The sequence below is a fragment of the Miniopterus schreibersii genome, assembly GCF_964146895.1.
Source record: "Miniopterus schreibersii genome assembly, chromosome: 2".
NCBI lineage: Eukaryota > Metazoa > Chordata > Mammalia > Chiroptera > Miniopteridae > Miniopterus > Miniopterus schreibersii.
The window spans coordinates 168,114,503-168,131,017 of NC_138102.1; the positions used below are offsets into that span (position 1 = coordinate 168,114,503).

General features: G+C 50.5%; 1 protein-coding gene across 7 annotated transcripts; it reads left to right on the forward strand.

The window, feature by feature from the left end:
- The first annotated feature begins 187 nt into the window (after positions 1 to 187).
- Positions 188 to 9,757, forward strand: ACRBP (acrosin binding protein). 7 transcript variants are annotated; one of them, XM_081127465.1, is made up of 10 exons: positions 194 to 335; positions 612 to 830; positions 1,004 to 1,098; positions 1,582 to 1,699; positions 2,360 to 2,855; positions 3,332 to 3,464; positions 5,416 to 5,595; positions 5,715 to 5,882; positions 7,015 to 7,098; positions 7,723 to 8,066. In XM_081127465.1, the coding sequence occupies exons 1-10, from the start codon at positions 293 to 295 to the stop codon at positions 7,843 to 7,845; spliced, it is 1,659 nt and encodes a 552-aa protein (XP_080983591.1). In that variant the 5' UTR covers positions 194 to 292; the 3' UTR covers positions 7,846 to 8,066. The 7 variants fall into 7 exon arrangements, 6 of the variants coding, with proteins under 6 accessions (XP_080983592.1, XP_080983591.1, XP_080983593.1 ...); XM_081127466.1 differs by lacking the exon at positions 7,015 to 7,098 and having other exon boundaries at positions 188 to 335; XR_013998119.1 differs by lacking the exons at positions 5,416 to 5,595; positions 5,715 to 5,882; positions 7,015 to 7,098; positions 7,723 to 8,066 and adding exons at positions 8,104 to 8,509; positions 9,673 to 9,757 and having other exon boundaries at positions 205 to 335.
- Positions 9,758 to 16,515: the final 6,758 nt, after the last annotated feature.

The window sequence follows — 16,515 nt, forward strand, 5'->3', positions numbered from 1 at the left end:
TATTTATTCTCAGGTACCTAAAAGAAAATGCCTAGCTCCTGTTATTAATAGCTTTCTAATAAATATTTGGGTTTTGTGCCCATTAAGAGGTACAGCGTCAATGATAACTTATCATTTGCCTCGCAGATCTGACGCGTGACGACCCGACGTCAGTTTCTGAGGCCCCGCCCCGGCCATTTGTGACGTCAGGGCCGCCTGCGCCCGCGTCCGCTCGCCCGCGCCCGCCGCTGCCTCTGCTTGGCCCGTTAGAGGCCGCTTCGGTCCGGGGACCGCGGGCGGATCGTCTGGGGCCATGAGGAAGCTCGCTGCTGGCTTCCTTCTCTCACTCCTGCGGGGTGAGGGATCCCCACCTGCTCCGTCCCCCGTCCCGGGCCGGGTCCTCCGCCCCCGGGACCCTTCCTTTGGGCGCGGTGGACGAGCTCCCCAGCTTCTGACTTGAACTGCCCCCGGGTCTCCCCAAGGCTCACCTTTGCGTCTGTCCCTGGCGTCCCCACCGACCAGACACGCCCGATCCCAATGGACGCGGGGCTCCGCCGGCCAGCCGGGTCCACCCGGGCCAGGAGCGGGCCCTGGCGGGGTCCGGTCCACCCACCCGCCTGTTCCCCCCGCAGTGCTGCTCCCGCCGTCGTCAGCTGCCCCGGGCCAGGACTCAGTTCCGGCCTCCATTCCCGGGAGCGCGCTCTCGTCCACCGAGTATGAACGCTTCTTCGCTCTGCTGACCCCTACCTGGAAGGCAGAGACCACCTGCCGCCTCCGTGCAACCCACGGCTGCCGGAACCCCACCCTCGTCCAGCTGGACCAATATGAGAATCACGGCTTGGTGCCCGATGGTGAGGGCCCGACTAGGGGGGCAGATTTGTGCTCGTTGGAGACAAGGGAAGGGTATGGGTGGCCTCTTACCCTGCGCCCCCATTCTCCGCTCTCCAGACCCAGGGTGCCCACTGCGCCCTCTGGGAGGGAGCCCCCCCCTGTGTTCACCGTCTCCACCCCTGCCCCTTCCCAGGTGCTGTTTGCTCTGACCTCCCTTATGCCTCCTGGTTTGAATCCTTCTGCCAGTTTACCCAGTACCGTTGCTCCAACCACCTGTACTATGCCAAGGTGAGTCCCAGGACAAAGGCAGATCTGGTGTTGCAGGAGGAAGGGGAGAGGCAGTGGCAGTAAGGAGCCAAGGAAGGGTTCCAAGACCACCATTCTTAGGTCCTCCTTCCCTACCGCTTTGCCTGTCCTTTACCCAGATTATGTATGAATAGAGGCCCACCTTGGGCATTCAGACTGTCAGAACACCCCTGTTACTGCAAGAAAAGGAGGGAAGAGGCAGAAAGATAAGCCCTTCCATTTCTTTTAACAGTCAGTGATTTCATTCAAATCAAACGTTAAAGACTGAAGGCAGGGTTGTGGCCAAGACATGGAGTTTTATCCTGCAGGGGAACCCTTTCTCAGGTTCCACCAGGGACCGTGTGCCCTCCTCCTGCCCAGGAACTCTGAGAGGAGGAGGCATGCTGGAAAAGGGACTGAGGAGTAAGTTGGAATAGAAGTCCACCCTTTGGGAAAGGCATTCCCACTTTCCTTCTCTTCTTGCAGAGGGTTCGATGCTCCCAGCCAGTCCCAATTCTCTCACCTAACACTATCAAGGAGATAGACACTTCTACTGAGGCCCAGCCCAGCACAATGACCTCCGCCATGTCATCCCACAACACAGGTGAGACCCTTCCGGCACCTAGGAGACAGAATCAGCAAGCAGCTCCTCCTACAAATCCCAGAGCCCAGGATTGAAGGCCTCAGCGGTAGGGAAAGGGAAGAATGTTGAGCAAGGGCAGGAGGTGGGGACAGGAAGCTCTTTACATAACGGAGAAACTGCTTTTTATGAAAACAAGTTAGAACTTCCTGTCCCAGAATATCTTCGTGCATTACTTCCAAGTCTGCCCTGAATCCAGTTTCCCTAGCTCCCCAAAACATTCCTGTGTTTGGAAGTCCTCTGGGACTTTTGTTTGGCTGACATCTTCAGTTTAGAAAGGATTAGTTGCTAACGATTCAGAATCCGTGCTGTTTCCTAAGTGGGAGGAACAGGTGGTATTTGAGGTTGCAGTTAAGTGGAGCACTCGTAAGGGATGTGGAGAGGTGACATACCACCAAGTCCACAATCGCCATGGTAATATTATTTTGATATTTGTATTATTTTCTGTGTCTTTCATACTTTGTCAAGTATATACAATTATTGTGTGAATAATTATGATTTAGGCTGCTTTCTTCTGCCTTGGTGTTTATGTGTGTGTCCCTCTGTGAACAAAAACACTCAGAGGCCAGAAAGCTGACTGTTCCTTCCCTTCTCTTTCTCCGTCCCTCCCAAACCCCGCTACAGCCACGGAACGGCAGGCCTTCCAGCCCTGGCCTGAACTGCTCAAGAACAACGTGGAGGAGCTGCTGCAGGCCTCCATGACCCTGGGAGGGCCGGAGCGAGTGTCAGACTACAAGCAGGGTCAAGGGCAGGAGCACAAACAGGAGCAAGAGCAAGAACACAAACGGGAAGAAGAGCAGGAGCAAGAGGAACAGGAGGAAGATGAAGAAGAGGAGGAAGAAGAGGAGGAGGAGGAGGAGGAGGAGGGGAAGCAGGAGGAAGGACAGGGGACAGAGGAGGGACTGAATGCCATGAATGGGCTGCAGACAGACTCAGAGCCCAAGCGCCAGGCTGGTTTATCTTCCAACCCTCCCTCCTTCACTGCCCGGGTGCGGGAAGTGCAGTCTACACCTGTGATGATGAAGAACATCCAGGAGCTCATTCGATCTGCCCACGGAATAGAAGAAATGAGTGATGCGGGAAATGGAGACTCTGTTTGGAAAAGTCAAATCTCTGGCGGGTACAGGAAATTCTGACTCCCCTACTGGCCCTACCTTTCCTGCTGCCTTCTTTGGGAATGAGAAGCCCACTTTCCAACTTTGCCTCCAGACCCACTCAGACCTGCTTGGGCTTCAGGTGCACCTAGCAACTGCCTGCCTCACCTGTCTGTGGCCATCATTGGTTTAAGTCCTGCCTTAGATGCCCGTTTCCTACGTGACCTAGTGGAATGAGCCCTTGGAGCTACCAGGCTTGAGTTCCGGTCTTGTCTCTGGCCTTGATGAGCATTGCAACTTTGAGGAAGTTACTTCCCCTTTTTGAACCTCAGTTCCTTATTTTTAAAAAGAGGCTGTTGGTACAGAGGCCTCTAAGGCCCCATCCAGCATGCTGAATGTGTGTGACCAAGAACAGAGTCTGAGGGGAGGGGAAGAGAATGGATGTGGCTCTCTGCCCCAGCCCTCTGGCCCATCCCCACCAACCAGGTCTGTCTCCTTGCAGCCTCTTGCACCTGCCCCATGTGGAGGCCTTACTGGTGATGTGCTATTCCATTGTGGAGAACACCTGCATCATGACCCCCACAGCCAGGGCCTGGCGGCACTTGGAGGATGAGATCCTTGGTTTCGGGAAGACGGTAGGCCCACCATGCTGTTTAATGGGCATCCTCTGGGCCTGGCACTATAATAGGCCTTGGGAGTGGGGGGATGCTCAGGGATACTGAAATCATGAGGTCCTCTTCAAGTGGGAGTTTCTTCTTTGGAAGGACATCTCCAGCTCACCTTAAAGGAGGAAGGCTCCAGACTAGTCTGGAATTCATGCCAATTCAGAATTCATTCTTCAGTTATTAGGCTTGAGTCATCTGATCCAGTTCACCATCTTCAACACTTGGCTTTACCTTAGACACAGCTCTCCTTTCCACGGGGGGCACAGAACCCATTCCAGAGATCTGCAGAGAGAGTCCAGTCTCAATGTGTACTCACCATCGAGCAAGTCCTATTCCCAGGAAAATATCCTAGGTTTTTAAATATAAGTTAACAAACAGTTATTGAGAATTGGTATGCCATCCATTCATTCAACAAATATTGATTGGTCGCGAACTCTGAACTAGGTATTTGAGGTGTTAGCAATCAGTACAATAGATCTAATCATCTTGGAGCTCTTGAAACCTAGTGGGAGAGACAGACGAGGAAACAGGCAGACAGTGTGACAGGATAAATGCTGTGATGGATAAGTACAAAGTGCAGAGAGAGCGGAAGGGGACAACTGTCTGAGTTTGGGAGGCTCAGATAATGCTTCCTAGAGGAGCTGATGTTTACACTGAAACCTGAAGAGAAAGGAAGTTAACCAGACCAAAGAAAGGACTTGGTAGAAGCTTCCTGCTAGAGGGAACAGTGTGTGCAGAATCTGTGAGGCAAGAAAGATTTCAGGAGGGACCAAGAGTGAGCATATTGCTCCTGCCCTTAAAGAGCCTAGAGCCCACAAGGGATTCAGCAGCGTTACCAAAGGAGTATGATAGGTATTGGAGAGAGGTTTTTAAGTGTAGGAAGTTTAGGAGTCATGGAGAGTCCACCGGATTTTAGGGCTTAGTTAAGGGAACAGTAAGGAGCCCATTTTGCCTGGAGCAAAGCAGTAGGAGACAGAGTCAAAGAGACAATAAGGGTCATAATGTGAAAAATCTCAAATGGCTGTCTGAAGCATTTGCATTTAATTTGGTAGGAAAAAGGAATTTAGTAACCGTTTTTGGTCAGGTACATGATGATGCCTCCTTTATGAGCTGTTGTGTGGGGTAGACAAGGGGATGCAGGAGATTTTGTGCACTGTGGTGTGCTGTATCCCTGGGTGGAGAAGGGGAAGGGTGGGATTGACCGCAGATCCTCTTGAGAAGGCTGGGGGGCAATCAGGGCAGAGAGTCCAGCTAGGAGATGGGTAGCTCCACTCTAAAGAACCTAAGTGCTTGGGTAGAGTGTAGGTTTTGGAGTTAGAAGGACTGGATCTATGTCCCAGCTCCATCATCTGTAAGGCGTATGGTTTTGAGCAAGCTAACCTCACTGAGCTTATTTTCTGGGCAGTCAAATGGAGCTATTATTAGGACGTATGCTAGCGTAGGGCTCTGGTGAAGACTGAATGAGACGATAGTGTTTATAGCCATGGTGCTTAACCCTGTGTCAACTCTTTGTAATTATGAGCATTATCATTAGAGAAGAGAGAAAGAGAATGTTAGCTGTTCTATTCAGATAGTCTAAGTTAGGGATGGTTGTAGGTCACCTGATGGTGGACATCTGTCGGGCACTTGGCAATTGAGGATTTGGGGCTTGGGAAAGAGATCAGAACTGATGGTAAAGATCTGGGTGTCACTTGCAGAGAGATGAAGATTACCTAGGAGCAGATAAATCATCCAGGAAGAGGGTGAAGAAGTAGAGATCTGAGCTGAGGTCCCTAAGTGACCCTTGGGGAGGAGGAGAGGGAGAAAAGCCAGAGAAGCTTTCAGAAGAGCCTGAATTCAAAGACATTTGTGGGAATGGCTCTGGAGGGCTGAGGTGTGGGACAGGTTCAGCCTCAGCCTCTGAACTACACTCCTGCCCTAGGTCTGTGACAGCCTTGGGCGGCGGCACCTAGCTGTCTGTCCCCTCTGTGCCTTCTGCTCCCTGAAGCTGGAGCAATGTCAATCGGAGGCCAGCCTGTTGCGGCAGCAGTGTGACGACTCCCACAAAACACCCTTCACAAGCCCCTTGCTCTCATCTCAGAGCATTTCCACCGGCACGCAGGTACCTAGCTAGCTGAGCAGCCTGCAGTGGGCGGGGGGTGGGCTTAGGCTCTGGATATCCGAAGGGAGGCCTGCAGGGGGGCAGGGGTGCGCACCTCTCCCCTGTCCCCTGTGCCACAGATGGGGACCGTAAAATCAGGCCGCTATTACGGGCTGGATTTTTATGGCGGGCTCCGCATGGATTTCTGGTGTGCTCTGCTAGCCACGAAGGGCTGCGAAGACAGTCGAGTAGCTGGCTGGCTCAAGACTGAGTTCCTTAGCTTCCAGGATGGAGATTTCCCCACCAAGGTCAGAGCCTTTCCCCAGAGCTCAGCCCACCCCACTTACCCCAATTCCTTCTGGTTACTTGCTTTAGGCAACCCTAGGATGTGGAAGGGGGTTTGGGCCCCTGGCTTCTAAGAACCAGTCCTCACTGAACCTGCTGCCTCTCTTCAATAGACCACACACACACACACACACACACACACACACACACACACTAGAGAAGGATTGTGTCTGGCAAAGGAGTAGGAATTGGGAGGGGTGGGAGAGAACAAGACTGGGAGTCAGGAGACAGAGGTTCTGGTCCTAGCTCTGCCAGTTGCCTGCCAAGGGGCTTTGGTCAGGTCACTTCCCACTCTAAACCAAAGTTATACTCATCTGTACAACAAATGATGTGTGAGCCCCCCACCCCCAGGTCTGACAGCCTCCTTCCCTAGCTCTTCCGGTGCTTTTCCTGCTCAATGGCATTATTGTTCCCCCTCTCCCCAAAGTTACCTCCTCTGTGGAACTACCTGTTGTAACTGAGAGCCAGGCCCCTCTTTTCTGTGGTTTAACAGGGGAAATTAAGACAATGAAATGTAGGGGCAGCTTAAGAGATGGCTGGTCACTGAGCTGAGGGGTCCCTGTCCCGATCTTATCCCTGGGCCCCTCGCTCTGAAGGGGGTCTCAGAAATCATCTCTGCTGCTCCCCTGGATTTATAGGTGGGGAGGCGAGGTCCACAGAGGGAAGTGATTCAGCCAAGGTCACACATTAGAATTTGTTCTACCCTCTCCCTCACTTAACCATTACTAGAAGCTCCCTGAGACTGGACCACTAATTGGGCCCCCTTCCAGTGTTCTGTACCTTTAGTGCCCCCCTTCTCCATTCCTCATTCTTCAGCCACTTTCCCAGCAAACCAAACAGCAGGGAAGCCATTTCCCACTCTCTGGCTCCTGACTTTTTCCCAGTAACTGAACTATGACTGAAGGTGAGATAGGAAAGGCAGAGGGGACAAAGGTCTATTCCTCAGAGAAGGGGTCACCCCAAGTGTGTAAAGTCTGGTTCTCAAGGGCCACACCCCCGCCCCTGGTTCTGCCACCTCGGGCCTACTCTGGAGGGCTGGTGTCTCGTAAGGCTCCTGATATCTCCCCGCCTCAACATCCCTGGCTCCTGGCTTAGATTTGTGACACAGATTATGTGCAGTACCCGAACTACTGTGCCTTCAAAAGCCAACAGTGTCTGCTGAAAAACCGGGAGAAGAAGGTGAGTCCTTCGCCATGCTCCCTCCTCCTTCCATCAGCCCTTCAATTAGTCACCTTAGTTGGGTGTCCTTTCTGGGCCACACCCCCTTCCCCTGGCTCCAAACAGTGGAGAGCAGTTTCCTACTTGCCTCTCAGGGCAGAGGCCTCCACCAGAGCTCTTGCTCTCCTCCATTCCCCCAGCCTTGGAATAAGCAAGCGGGGGGCCCCCCCCCCCCCCCCCCCCCCCCCCCCCCCCCCCCCCCCGCTCTAGGCCAGAGGTGTCTGGCAAGGACGCTGCAGGTGAGAGGCGAAGGCCCTGAGGGCACCACAGGAAGAACCCTAGCTGGGCTGGGAATCAGGTGTTGAGGTGGTAGTCTTGCCCTCCCCTATTACTCACTGAGAAGTCTGGGATAAGTCACTTCCTCTCCCAGCCTCAGCCTCCTAATTTCTGAAAGGAGGGTGTTGGGCTACTTGGTGTCTCTTGCAGCTTGAAAACCCCACGTGTGAGTTTCCTCCTTCCCTCTACTGCCCTGTGCCCATGCCTGCCTGCCTCTGGTCCGTGTGGGACTTCCGGCACCCCCCACCTCCATGCCTCTAGCTCCTTGCTCTGTAACTCAGACTGTGTGTGTGCCCGATCCCCATGTAGGTGTCCCGCATGAGATGTCTGAAGAATGAGAGTTACAGTATCTTGTCCGCAGCCAAAAGTGAGGAGCTTGTGCTTCGATGGAGCCAGGAGTTTAGCACCTTGACTCTAGGCCACATTGGATAAGCTGGGATTCTTCTTGTCTCCACCCCATCCCAAACTGTCCACATTCTCCGTTGCTTTTAGACTCCATTTATCATCAGTTTGCTTCCAGGCTGCCCCTTTTGGGTCTCTTACCTGGTCCCTACTCCCATTTTCCTTGGGTCGGGGCAGCAGTCCTGGAAAGGTCTGTGATGGGAACTCCACCCTCCTTAAAGGATGTCTTTGCATAAAGTGTTTATTTTCAACCTGTGTGGCTTATTTTGTTTATAATCCTATCTTCAGCATTGCCACAAGCCCCATGGGAATCAACCCTCCCCACCCCTTACCCTGGGGGCTTATGGATCCATCTACAGATGAGATAACCTCATGGGAGTGATGCTCAGGGAAGCAGCCATCTGCTGGGAGAAGAAGCCCTAAAAAATCAGGGGGTTGGATTGAAGAAGACCACAGCTGGGGCTCTGGGATCCTGTGGGCCAGGAGCATGTGTGTGTCTTCATCTCTGAAGCCCTGGGTCTCAGGAGCTCAGATGTGAGTGTAGAATTGTTCATCTGGACAATGAAGACCAGAGCCTGACCCAGATCATGTCCAGGAAGACCAATCATAGCGAAAGAGGGCAGGACTTGCACTTTATCAAGAGGATGGAAACAGCTGTGGCCTGGAGCTCAAGAAACCTTTGATTTGACATCCGGTAAGGGGCTAGATGGTCTGAATGTTGAGGTAGTTGTGTCTTGACAACATACATTGAGATGTGACTTCAGCGTTGGCCTTTAATAACTTGGTATCTCCCAGTGTGTTTTCTGGGGACACATATGTTTGGGAAACTGTATAGTCTCTCTCTCTTCTATAGGTTCATGGTGATTAACAGCATTAAATATATATATATATATATATGGCTCTGGCTGTTGTTGCTCAGTGGTTGAAGCATTGTCCCAATTAGCAAAGGGTTGAAGGCTTGATTCCTGGTCAGGGACATGTGGCAGAATCCTCCTCCAGCTCTGGTCCAGCATGTGCAAGAGGCAACTGATCAATGTGTCTCACCTTTCTCTCTCTCTCTTTCCCCCCTCCCCCTCCCTCCCTTTCTCCCACTCTCTCTAAAAAGCTGTGGAAAAAATGTCCTCAGGTGATGATTAACAAAAACAAAACACTTAGGGAAAAGCTCCCACACACACCTGTAGAATAGTATAATGCTCCCCATGCTTTGCCCAGCTTCAGTTCCCAATACATGGCCAACCTTTTAATGGCATCCTCAAGGCTCAGAGAAGCCCTGTAATAGAGAAACCTGTTTAAGCTAGCATTTTCCAAACTCACTTGACCACAATATCCTTTTTCACTTACCACTCAAAAACTTGAAGTTGTTTTTGTGTATTGAGCATGGACAACATGCCCAGCCCTGTTGATACAGAAAACAAGGGGCTTGGCCCCGAGTACAGAAAAGGGGCTGCCATCTGAGCTCTCTACGCAGCCTCCCAGTCCCCAGCTCACAGCCTAGGAAACAGACAGAAGCAAGTAGGAACCACTTCGCCTGGTAAGGCTGTGGTGGAGAGGCTGGTGGAGAGGCTATGCACGAAGCCCTGGTATGCAGAGGGGCCCTAGGCGGGGGGGAGGTATAAAGCCACGAGTCGCAGAGCAAAACCACCTGCAGGGCTCCAAAAGAGAAACACACGGAGGGAGGGAACCGGTGAGAATATCGAGAGGCTGGTAGGTTAGTCATCACATCAGTGGGTGGGTGTGTCAGTCAGGCTTCCCGGAAACTGTGGGGAGTATGTGAGTGATGGGGGGACGGATCATTAGTTGGCCAGAGTTGGGGCTGGATTAAGTGCCATTATCTGCTGGGATTTCTTCTCTGGCCAGCCTGTGAAGACTGCTGGAGGCACCGCTTCCTCCTCGCTCTTCCTGCGCATGTGGGGTTGAGTGAGTACAAGGAGCTAGAATCTGTTGAGATCTGCGCTGGTAGGTGTGTCCCCACCCGCCCCAGGAGCAGGTCCTTCCAGCCCAGCCCAGCCCAGCCCAGCCCAGCCCAGCCCAGCCCAGCGCGGAGCAGGCAGCTGAAGCCAGCTTGAGGCAGCAGCAGAGCTTGACAGGGAGCACAGGTATGGGGGTGTCACAAGTGGGTTTGAACCTCATGGGGGCACAAGGGGGGCACCCCTCTTTTAAACATGGGGGACATGGGTGTGGATGGAGGTGAGGGTGGGCCATGGGCTCTGGAAAACCTTTTTGAATAGAGTAAAAAGCTAAAAGGGGCTGCCTCAGGCAGAAAGACCTCATCAGACAGAGAACACACCCTGGAGTGCCCCTCTGAAGCTCAAAGTCCCACACTGGGGCATCTGGGAGGTTGTGTCTCCCCTTCACCCTTTAGGCCTCACTGTGTTGAACTCTGGGCTTCCCAAGGCCACTGAGGAGGGTCCTCTTGGGATGATTTCCAACCTTTCCCCATTCTCAGTTAACACTTAACCCCCATTCCCACTTACCTACCTGAACCAGGCTCTCTGCTAGATGACAATAAGCTTATCTGATTAAACTCCATGAATGGGTTCACCGGCTCAAGTGTTTATTCTTCCTAGCTAACAAGGGATGTTAAACAAGGGGTTTTATTGATTGATTGATTTTTATTGATTTGAGAAAGGGAGAGAGAGAGAGAGAGACATCGTTTGTTATCCCACTTATGCATTCACTGGTGGATTCTTGTATGTGCCCTGACCAGAGGTTGAACGGGCAACCTTGGTGTATCTGGACGATGCTCCAACCAACTGCACTACCAGGCCCGGGCCTCCAAGGGGTGTTTTAATAGGATCTTTGGAAACACTGCCTTAGCCCAATGCATTTATCTATGTAAGAGGATTAGGCAAAATGATCTCTAATGTCCCTATAGCTCTGATAGAATGTGGCTCATGGGTAACATGAAGGGAATGAAATTTCAGATCCCGAGCACAGGTGGGGGAAATATTTGAGGGTGGGCAAGGCTTTCTAATACCTTTCTATCACCCCAATGAGGGCAGCTGCCTACCTATTACCTATGTTTATGGGGGCCTCCCTGAAAGAAGGGGATCTCCCACCCGATTGTATCTCCAGTTCCTTTTAGGGTGAGCTGAAATTGTAGCCCTAAGGGGAGGTGGAGGCAAGGATTGGGGCGGAGGACAGAAACTTATACCTGTAAACCTCACCTCCTGCCATTCAGAGACACTAGAGCCAGCTCTGTCTGCCTGTGTCTGATGCTGTTAGCTCTCCCCACCCTGCTGCACCCCAACGTATATGCCCCAACATAGAAGCCGTGTGTGCCCAGGCCCATGGGGAAGGAGACAGTAGAAAGGGCGAGGCAGATGCCATTGGCACACACTCAGTGCTGCTGGAGTTCAGGGTGAGGCCAAGGAGGCCAAAAGACTGCAGGAGACTCTCAGAGGCAGGACCCAGCCAGGCCGCTAAGCAAGGTAAGATGCATACAAGAGCACAGGGCCAGGACGTCTGTCTCAGGCTCTCCGTCTGAGTGATTTTCCTGGATTGGGACTTTATTTCCTGCTTTTCCAGCTCTTGAAAGCAGGGTGGAGGGAGATATGCAGGTGGCGAGGTGACATCCCCACATTGGGGAAACTAATTATTGTAGGCCACCTTTGCTTTCTGCCTTTTACCAAAGAAAATGGGAGAGATAAAATCAGAATACCAGGGGTGGAGAAGATGTGGCTGGGGATGTTGTTGGAAAGGCAGCAGGAGACAGGCTCAGAGGTGGGGATGGGAAGGGACTGGAGCAGGAATGTTTGGTGGAGCAAACAGCAGGCCTGAACTAGGGAAGAGGGGGGATGGAGATGGGACAGGACAACTCCTTGGGGTCTGTGCCAGAGAGGTGCCTCTCTTTGGAAAGAACATGGTCCCTGGAGCAGGATGAGGCCATCCGCAGAGCCCTCAGACCCAGGATAAGCTGGTGAGCAGGATTCTTCCGTGTCCCCAAAGCAGCTCTGGGACAGAGCTTTTCACAAAGCCTCTAAACTGTGTTAAGCTTCTCCCAGAGGCTCAGCAGTTTGGATCTGTTTGGGGAGTCTGAATATACAGATATCGAGAGGTCTTTATAATGAAGCCAGTCTGTGTGTTTGGGGTGTATCCTCCCAACGCTGCCTGAGGACAGCATCAGAGGAAGCCGGCTGAACTGACAAGGCAGGCCAGAGCCCACGCTGTGTAGCAGGTGGGACACACTGGCAGGGACTCCAGAATCTAAAATGAGGTTGGGGTTATTCTAGAGCTGATTTCCTGGAACAAGGAGGATGGGACTATCTGAGATTCCTTCTTTGCAAACTTCTGAAAGATGTGAATTGCTAAAAAGAGGAGGTGAAGAGAGAGCAAGGCATTTGATGAATGTGTGGGAGGGGAAAGGGGAGAAGTGCCTGGAGAGGGTAGCAGAAAGGAAAGCCGGACAAAGAGGAGGTATTTCTTTCCCATCCCTGCCCCCATCAGTGTCCCAAATCACCTATTTGTCTTCAGCTCCCGTCTGCACTGTTGGTAAGATGCCAGAAGGGTGGATAGCGCTGGCGGGTTATGTGGAGCAGAGAGAGGGAATGGTCATGATCTAGCCTCCTGCCTACTTTTACTCTCTCATTCTCACTTCCTGCCTGTGGCAGAAAATAGCCCTGTTCCTCCAGCTTATCTCAGCAGAGAGCAGTGCCCAGCCCAGCTCAGAGGGCAACGGGACAGGTCTGAGAAGCCCTAAGGACATAAGGAAGGAACCTGGGCCTGAAAGTGCACATGGGAGGCTGAGGGACGCAGGGAGGAGGAAAGTGGCTGCACATGCTCTCGTGTGAGTGGTGTGGTGGCAAGTGATGTGGGATGGCGCAGCCCCTGGTGCCTCTGTGTGTTTGGTGCTTTCTTGGCGCTTCAGTGCCTTGGGGCTGGGATCTGTTTGTGCACATCTGTGTGAGTATGTGCTCCTGGAGCTGCCGACTCTGCTTCCTCCTGGGGCTGGTTGTCCATGTCTCCATGCATACTTGTGAGTTACAGGGTGTGCGGCGATGTTGATTGACATGTTACTAGGAATCTTGTGTGTACATTTCTTAGTTTACCTAAACCTCTGCGTGTCCTTGCATGGGTACATGTGTCTAGTTGGATGCCACATCCATGTGTATGGAGGTGACTGAGCCTATGCAGGCCTCCCTGTCATGTCCCTCCTTCCTGGTGAAGTGAAACCCCAGTGCCCATTCTTTTCTGGGGTGGCTGCTGTTTCTTTACTTCCTACATTTCCCCTACAACCTGACCTCTTCCTCAAGGCAGGGTTGAGAGGGCTGGGCTGCCCCTTCCCCACATCTAGAACCCTCCTTCCATTTCCTGTTTGCCTGCTTTTTGGCAGTGTTTTCCATCTTGCCATCTGGCCTGGCATTATGCCCATTCAGCTCCACTGATGGGAGCCTCAGGGAAGTAAGCAGATGGGGTGGGGACCAGGGGAGGGGCCTGGCAGTTCTCAACGTTCAGCATGGGCCATTCTGTATAAGTCTGTCAGGAAGGGGTGACTTTTTGACAAATAGGCTCCGCTATAAAGAAACCCAACACTGAGACTGACTTTTCTTTTGGAATGAGAGCATTACCATCTGCTTTACTATAGGATTCCTAACTTTACTTTTAAGTAGCAGCTCATGTAATACATTTTGGTCTGTTTAACACTGTAACTGTGTCAACAGAAAGACTTGGAATTCTTAGAAAATAATTATTCATTCACTCATTCAATGTCTAGTATGTGCCTCCTAGTTGTAAGGAGTATTGGTTTTCCAAGTAATGGTTAAGAATGATAAAATGTTATAGTAATTATAGTGTGAACTGTTACTGAAATTTTAATGCAAACTGTTTCCAAACAAGCCTTTTAAGGGACATGATATTTTACTGAATTATACATGTGGACAAGATAGTCAGGAATGTGATAAAAAGTGGTTAGTTGTGAAAGAAAGAAAGAAAGAAAGAAAGAAAGAAAGAAAGAAAGAAAGAAAGAAAGAAAGAAAGAAAGAAAGAAAGAGAGAGAGAGAGAGAGAGAGAGAGAGAGAGAGGGAGGGAGGGAGGGAGGGAGAGAGGGAGGGAGGGAGGGAGGGAGGGAGGGAGGGAGGGAGGGAGGGAGGGAGGGAGGGAGGAAGGAAGGTGTGGTTAGCTGTTGACTGTATTTAATATAAGAGATGATATAACAGAATTACAAACTGGTTAACAATGGGGGAGGGGGTAGATATTCTGTCAGGCGGTCAATGAACACCACAAGGGCCTGCTAAGTAGAGAGACTGAAGTGTGAGTGAGCTTGGGAAGAAAAGTCGTGGAAGATGTGGTCCCCACCCAAGGATCTTACCATCTAGTTGGGGAAATGGAACAAATAGACATAAAACAACCTGAGGAGTTCAAAGCAGCAAGCTAAGTGCTTAAGTAGATAAGAGGAAACTGTAGGGAAGGGCTTATTTGTGTGTGTGTGAGAGATGGGCCCATGTTACCAGTGTTTGAAGTGGAGAAAGAAGGAAATGGATTACTTAAAAGTATATATTTCAATTAGACAAATTTGGAAGTAAAACAATTTAACTATGGGCACAGATTTCATACAGGCATCTGTAAAAGACTAGGTGCTCTGTGCAGCATCCCCAACCATCTGCTCCTATTGGAAGTACCAGACAGTTTGGAGCCAGGAAGTTCTGGGTTTGAATCCTGACTTCACTCCTCATTGACTGAGCTCTTGAGCTGTTTCCTTTCCTGTAAAAATGAGGATAAACACAGACCTCAAAGGGTTGTTGGAAGGATTAAAGATTATGCATATAATATACCCTGGGATATGGTGGACGATCAGTAGATGACAGCTATTTCACTCAACATTTATTGACGTAGGTTCTGGCGATACAAACATGAGTAAGTCACAGTCCACAACCCCTCCCTCAAGGAGCTCACAGTCTAGTGGGAGGTGCAGATGAAGAACAGCTAATTACAGAACGGGCGGGAACAGCAGTGATAAACCTGGGCACCAAATGGAAGTGCCAGTGAGGGGACCACATCTGCCTTGTAGGGAGAGAGTCAGAAAAGGCTTCACAGTCCTAAGAGATGACTGAGTTTGCCAGTTGGAGAATGGGAGGAGGCTCATTCCAAGCTGAGGAAACAGCATGTGCAAAGGCAGAGTCCTGAAAACAGAAGGTATGTGCAAAATTATTAGTTTGGCGTAACTGGCGCAAAGGAGCATGGGAGGTGGGGCATGTGTCAGGAAAAGAGCCTGGTTTCATTTGCTTTTCAGCCCCACTTAGTGTTACTTTCGCTGTTGAAATTGGTATTTTGCAGAGGAAATATTTCTTTATTCCCTTTAACTGTTCTCCTGTACCTCTTACAAGTCTTAAACTACTCATATTCATGGTTGGAGGGAGAAAAAAGGAATAAAAAACCCACAAGAAAACTTGTTACAGTCAGGTTTACAACTTGGTTCCATGTAAGAACTGAAGTAGTTCCTTTTGAAAGGAGTAAGTCCAGTATCTTAGGATAATTGTCAGGATCTCCAGACAACTTTGCTCCCTAAGATGGCATGTGGACACCCATGTTTGCAGCATTATTCACAATAGCCAACAGGTAGGAAAACCCAAGTAACCATGGACAGATGAATGGATAAAGTGTGATATACATATATATGAATATATTATTTAGCCATAAAAAAGAATGGAATTTGATACACACTACAACATGAACGGACCTTGAAAACTTTATGCTAAGTGAAATAAGCCAGACACAAAGGAACAGATATTATATGACTCCACCCGTATGAGGTATCTGGAATGGGCAAATTCATGGAGACAGAAAGTAGAATAGAGGTTACTAGTGGCTAGAGGGCAGAGGTGGTGGTGGAATGGGCAGTTATTGTTTAATGGGTATATAAAGTTGTTTGGGATGGGGAAAAAGTTCTGGAAATAGTGGTGATGGTAACACATTATGAATATACTTATTGCCACTGAATTGTACATTTCAAGATGGTTACAATGGTAAGTATATATATATATGTTTTTTACAATGGTAAATATTAACCTTTAAAAGACGGCATTTAAAAGACAGCATCATACAAACTCCATATATTTTCCAGGATCAACTGTACAAATAATGGTTTCTTTCCTTTTGCCTGTAAAAAAGAACGTATATGCTTAGGTTTCTGAGTATTTAAGTTATATATATTTCACCACACACACACACACACACACACACACACAGAAAGGTGGCATCTGGGTAGCTTCTGTGGCCTTGTGGGTTAAGGAAGGTGGGATCCTGAGACCATGTCCTGTCGTCTGGCTCTTCTACCCCTTCACCATATCCTTTGCCAGCTGTTGCCCAAGAACTGCAGCTGCTGCAGTCTGCTCTCTCCAGCACGGCCTCATCAGCACTCTCTCACCTCACTGCCCCGATCTCTGGGCTTAGGGCCCCTTGGAACCCCTACTAACAAACAACCATCTCTCCCTATCACAGAACCCCATTTGGGAAGCTCCCTAGTCAGATCCTCCAGGGGAGCTTCTGGAAAAGCTCAACCCACAGAGCCTTGCCCTGCCTGGCAGGACTGTGCTGGTGTGCAATCAGCCTGTAAGAGCCCTGTTATATTATTATCCCCACTTGATGGATGAAAAAACTTAGGTCAACAACCAAGGTGAACTCAGGGTGCTTTGAGCACAAACCCAGCCCACGCAGGATCAACAGTGGGTGTGATGAGTGAGGCTGGGATTTTGTACTGTACTT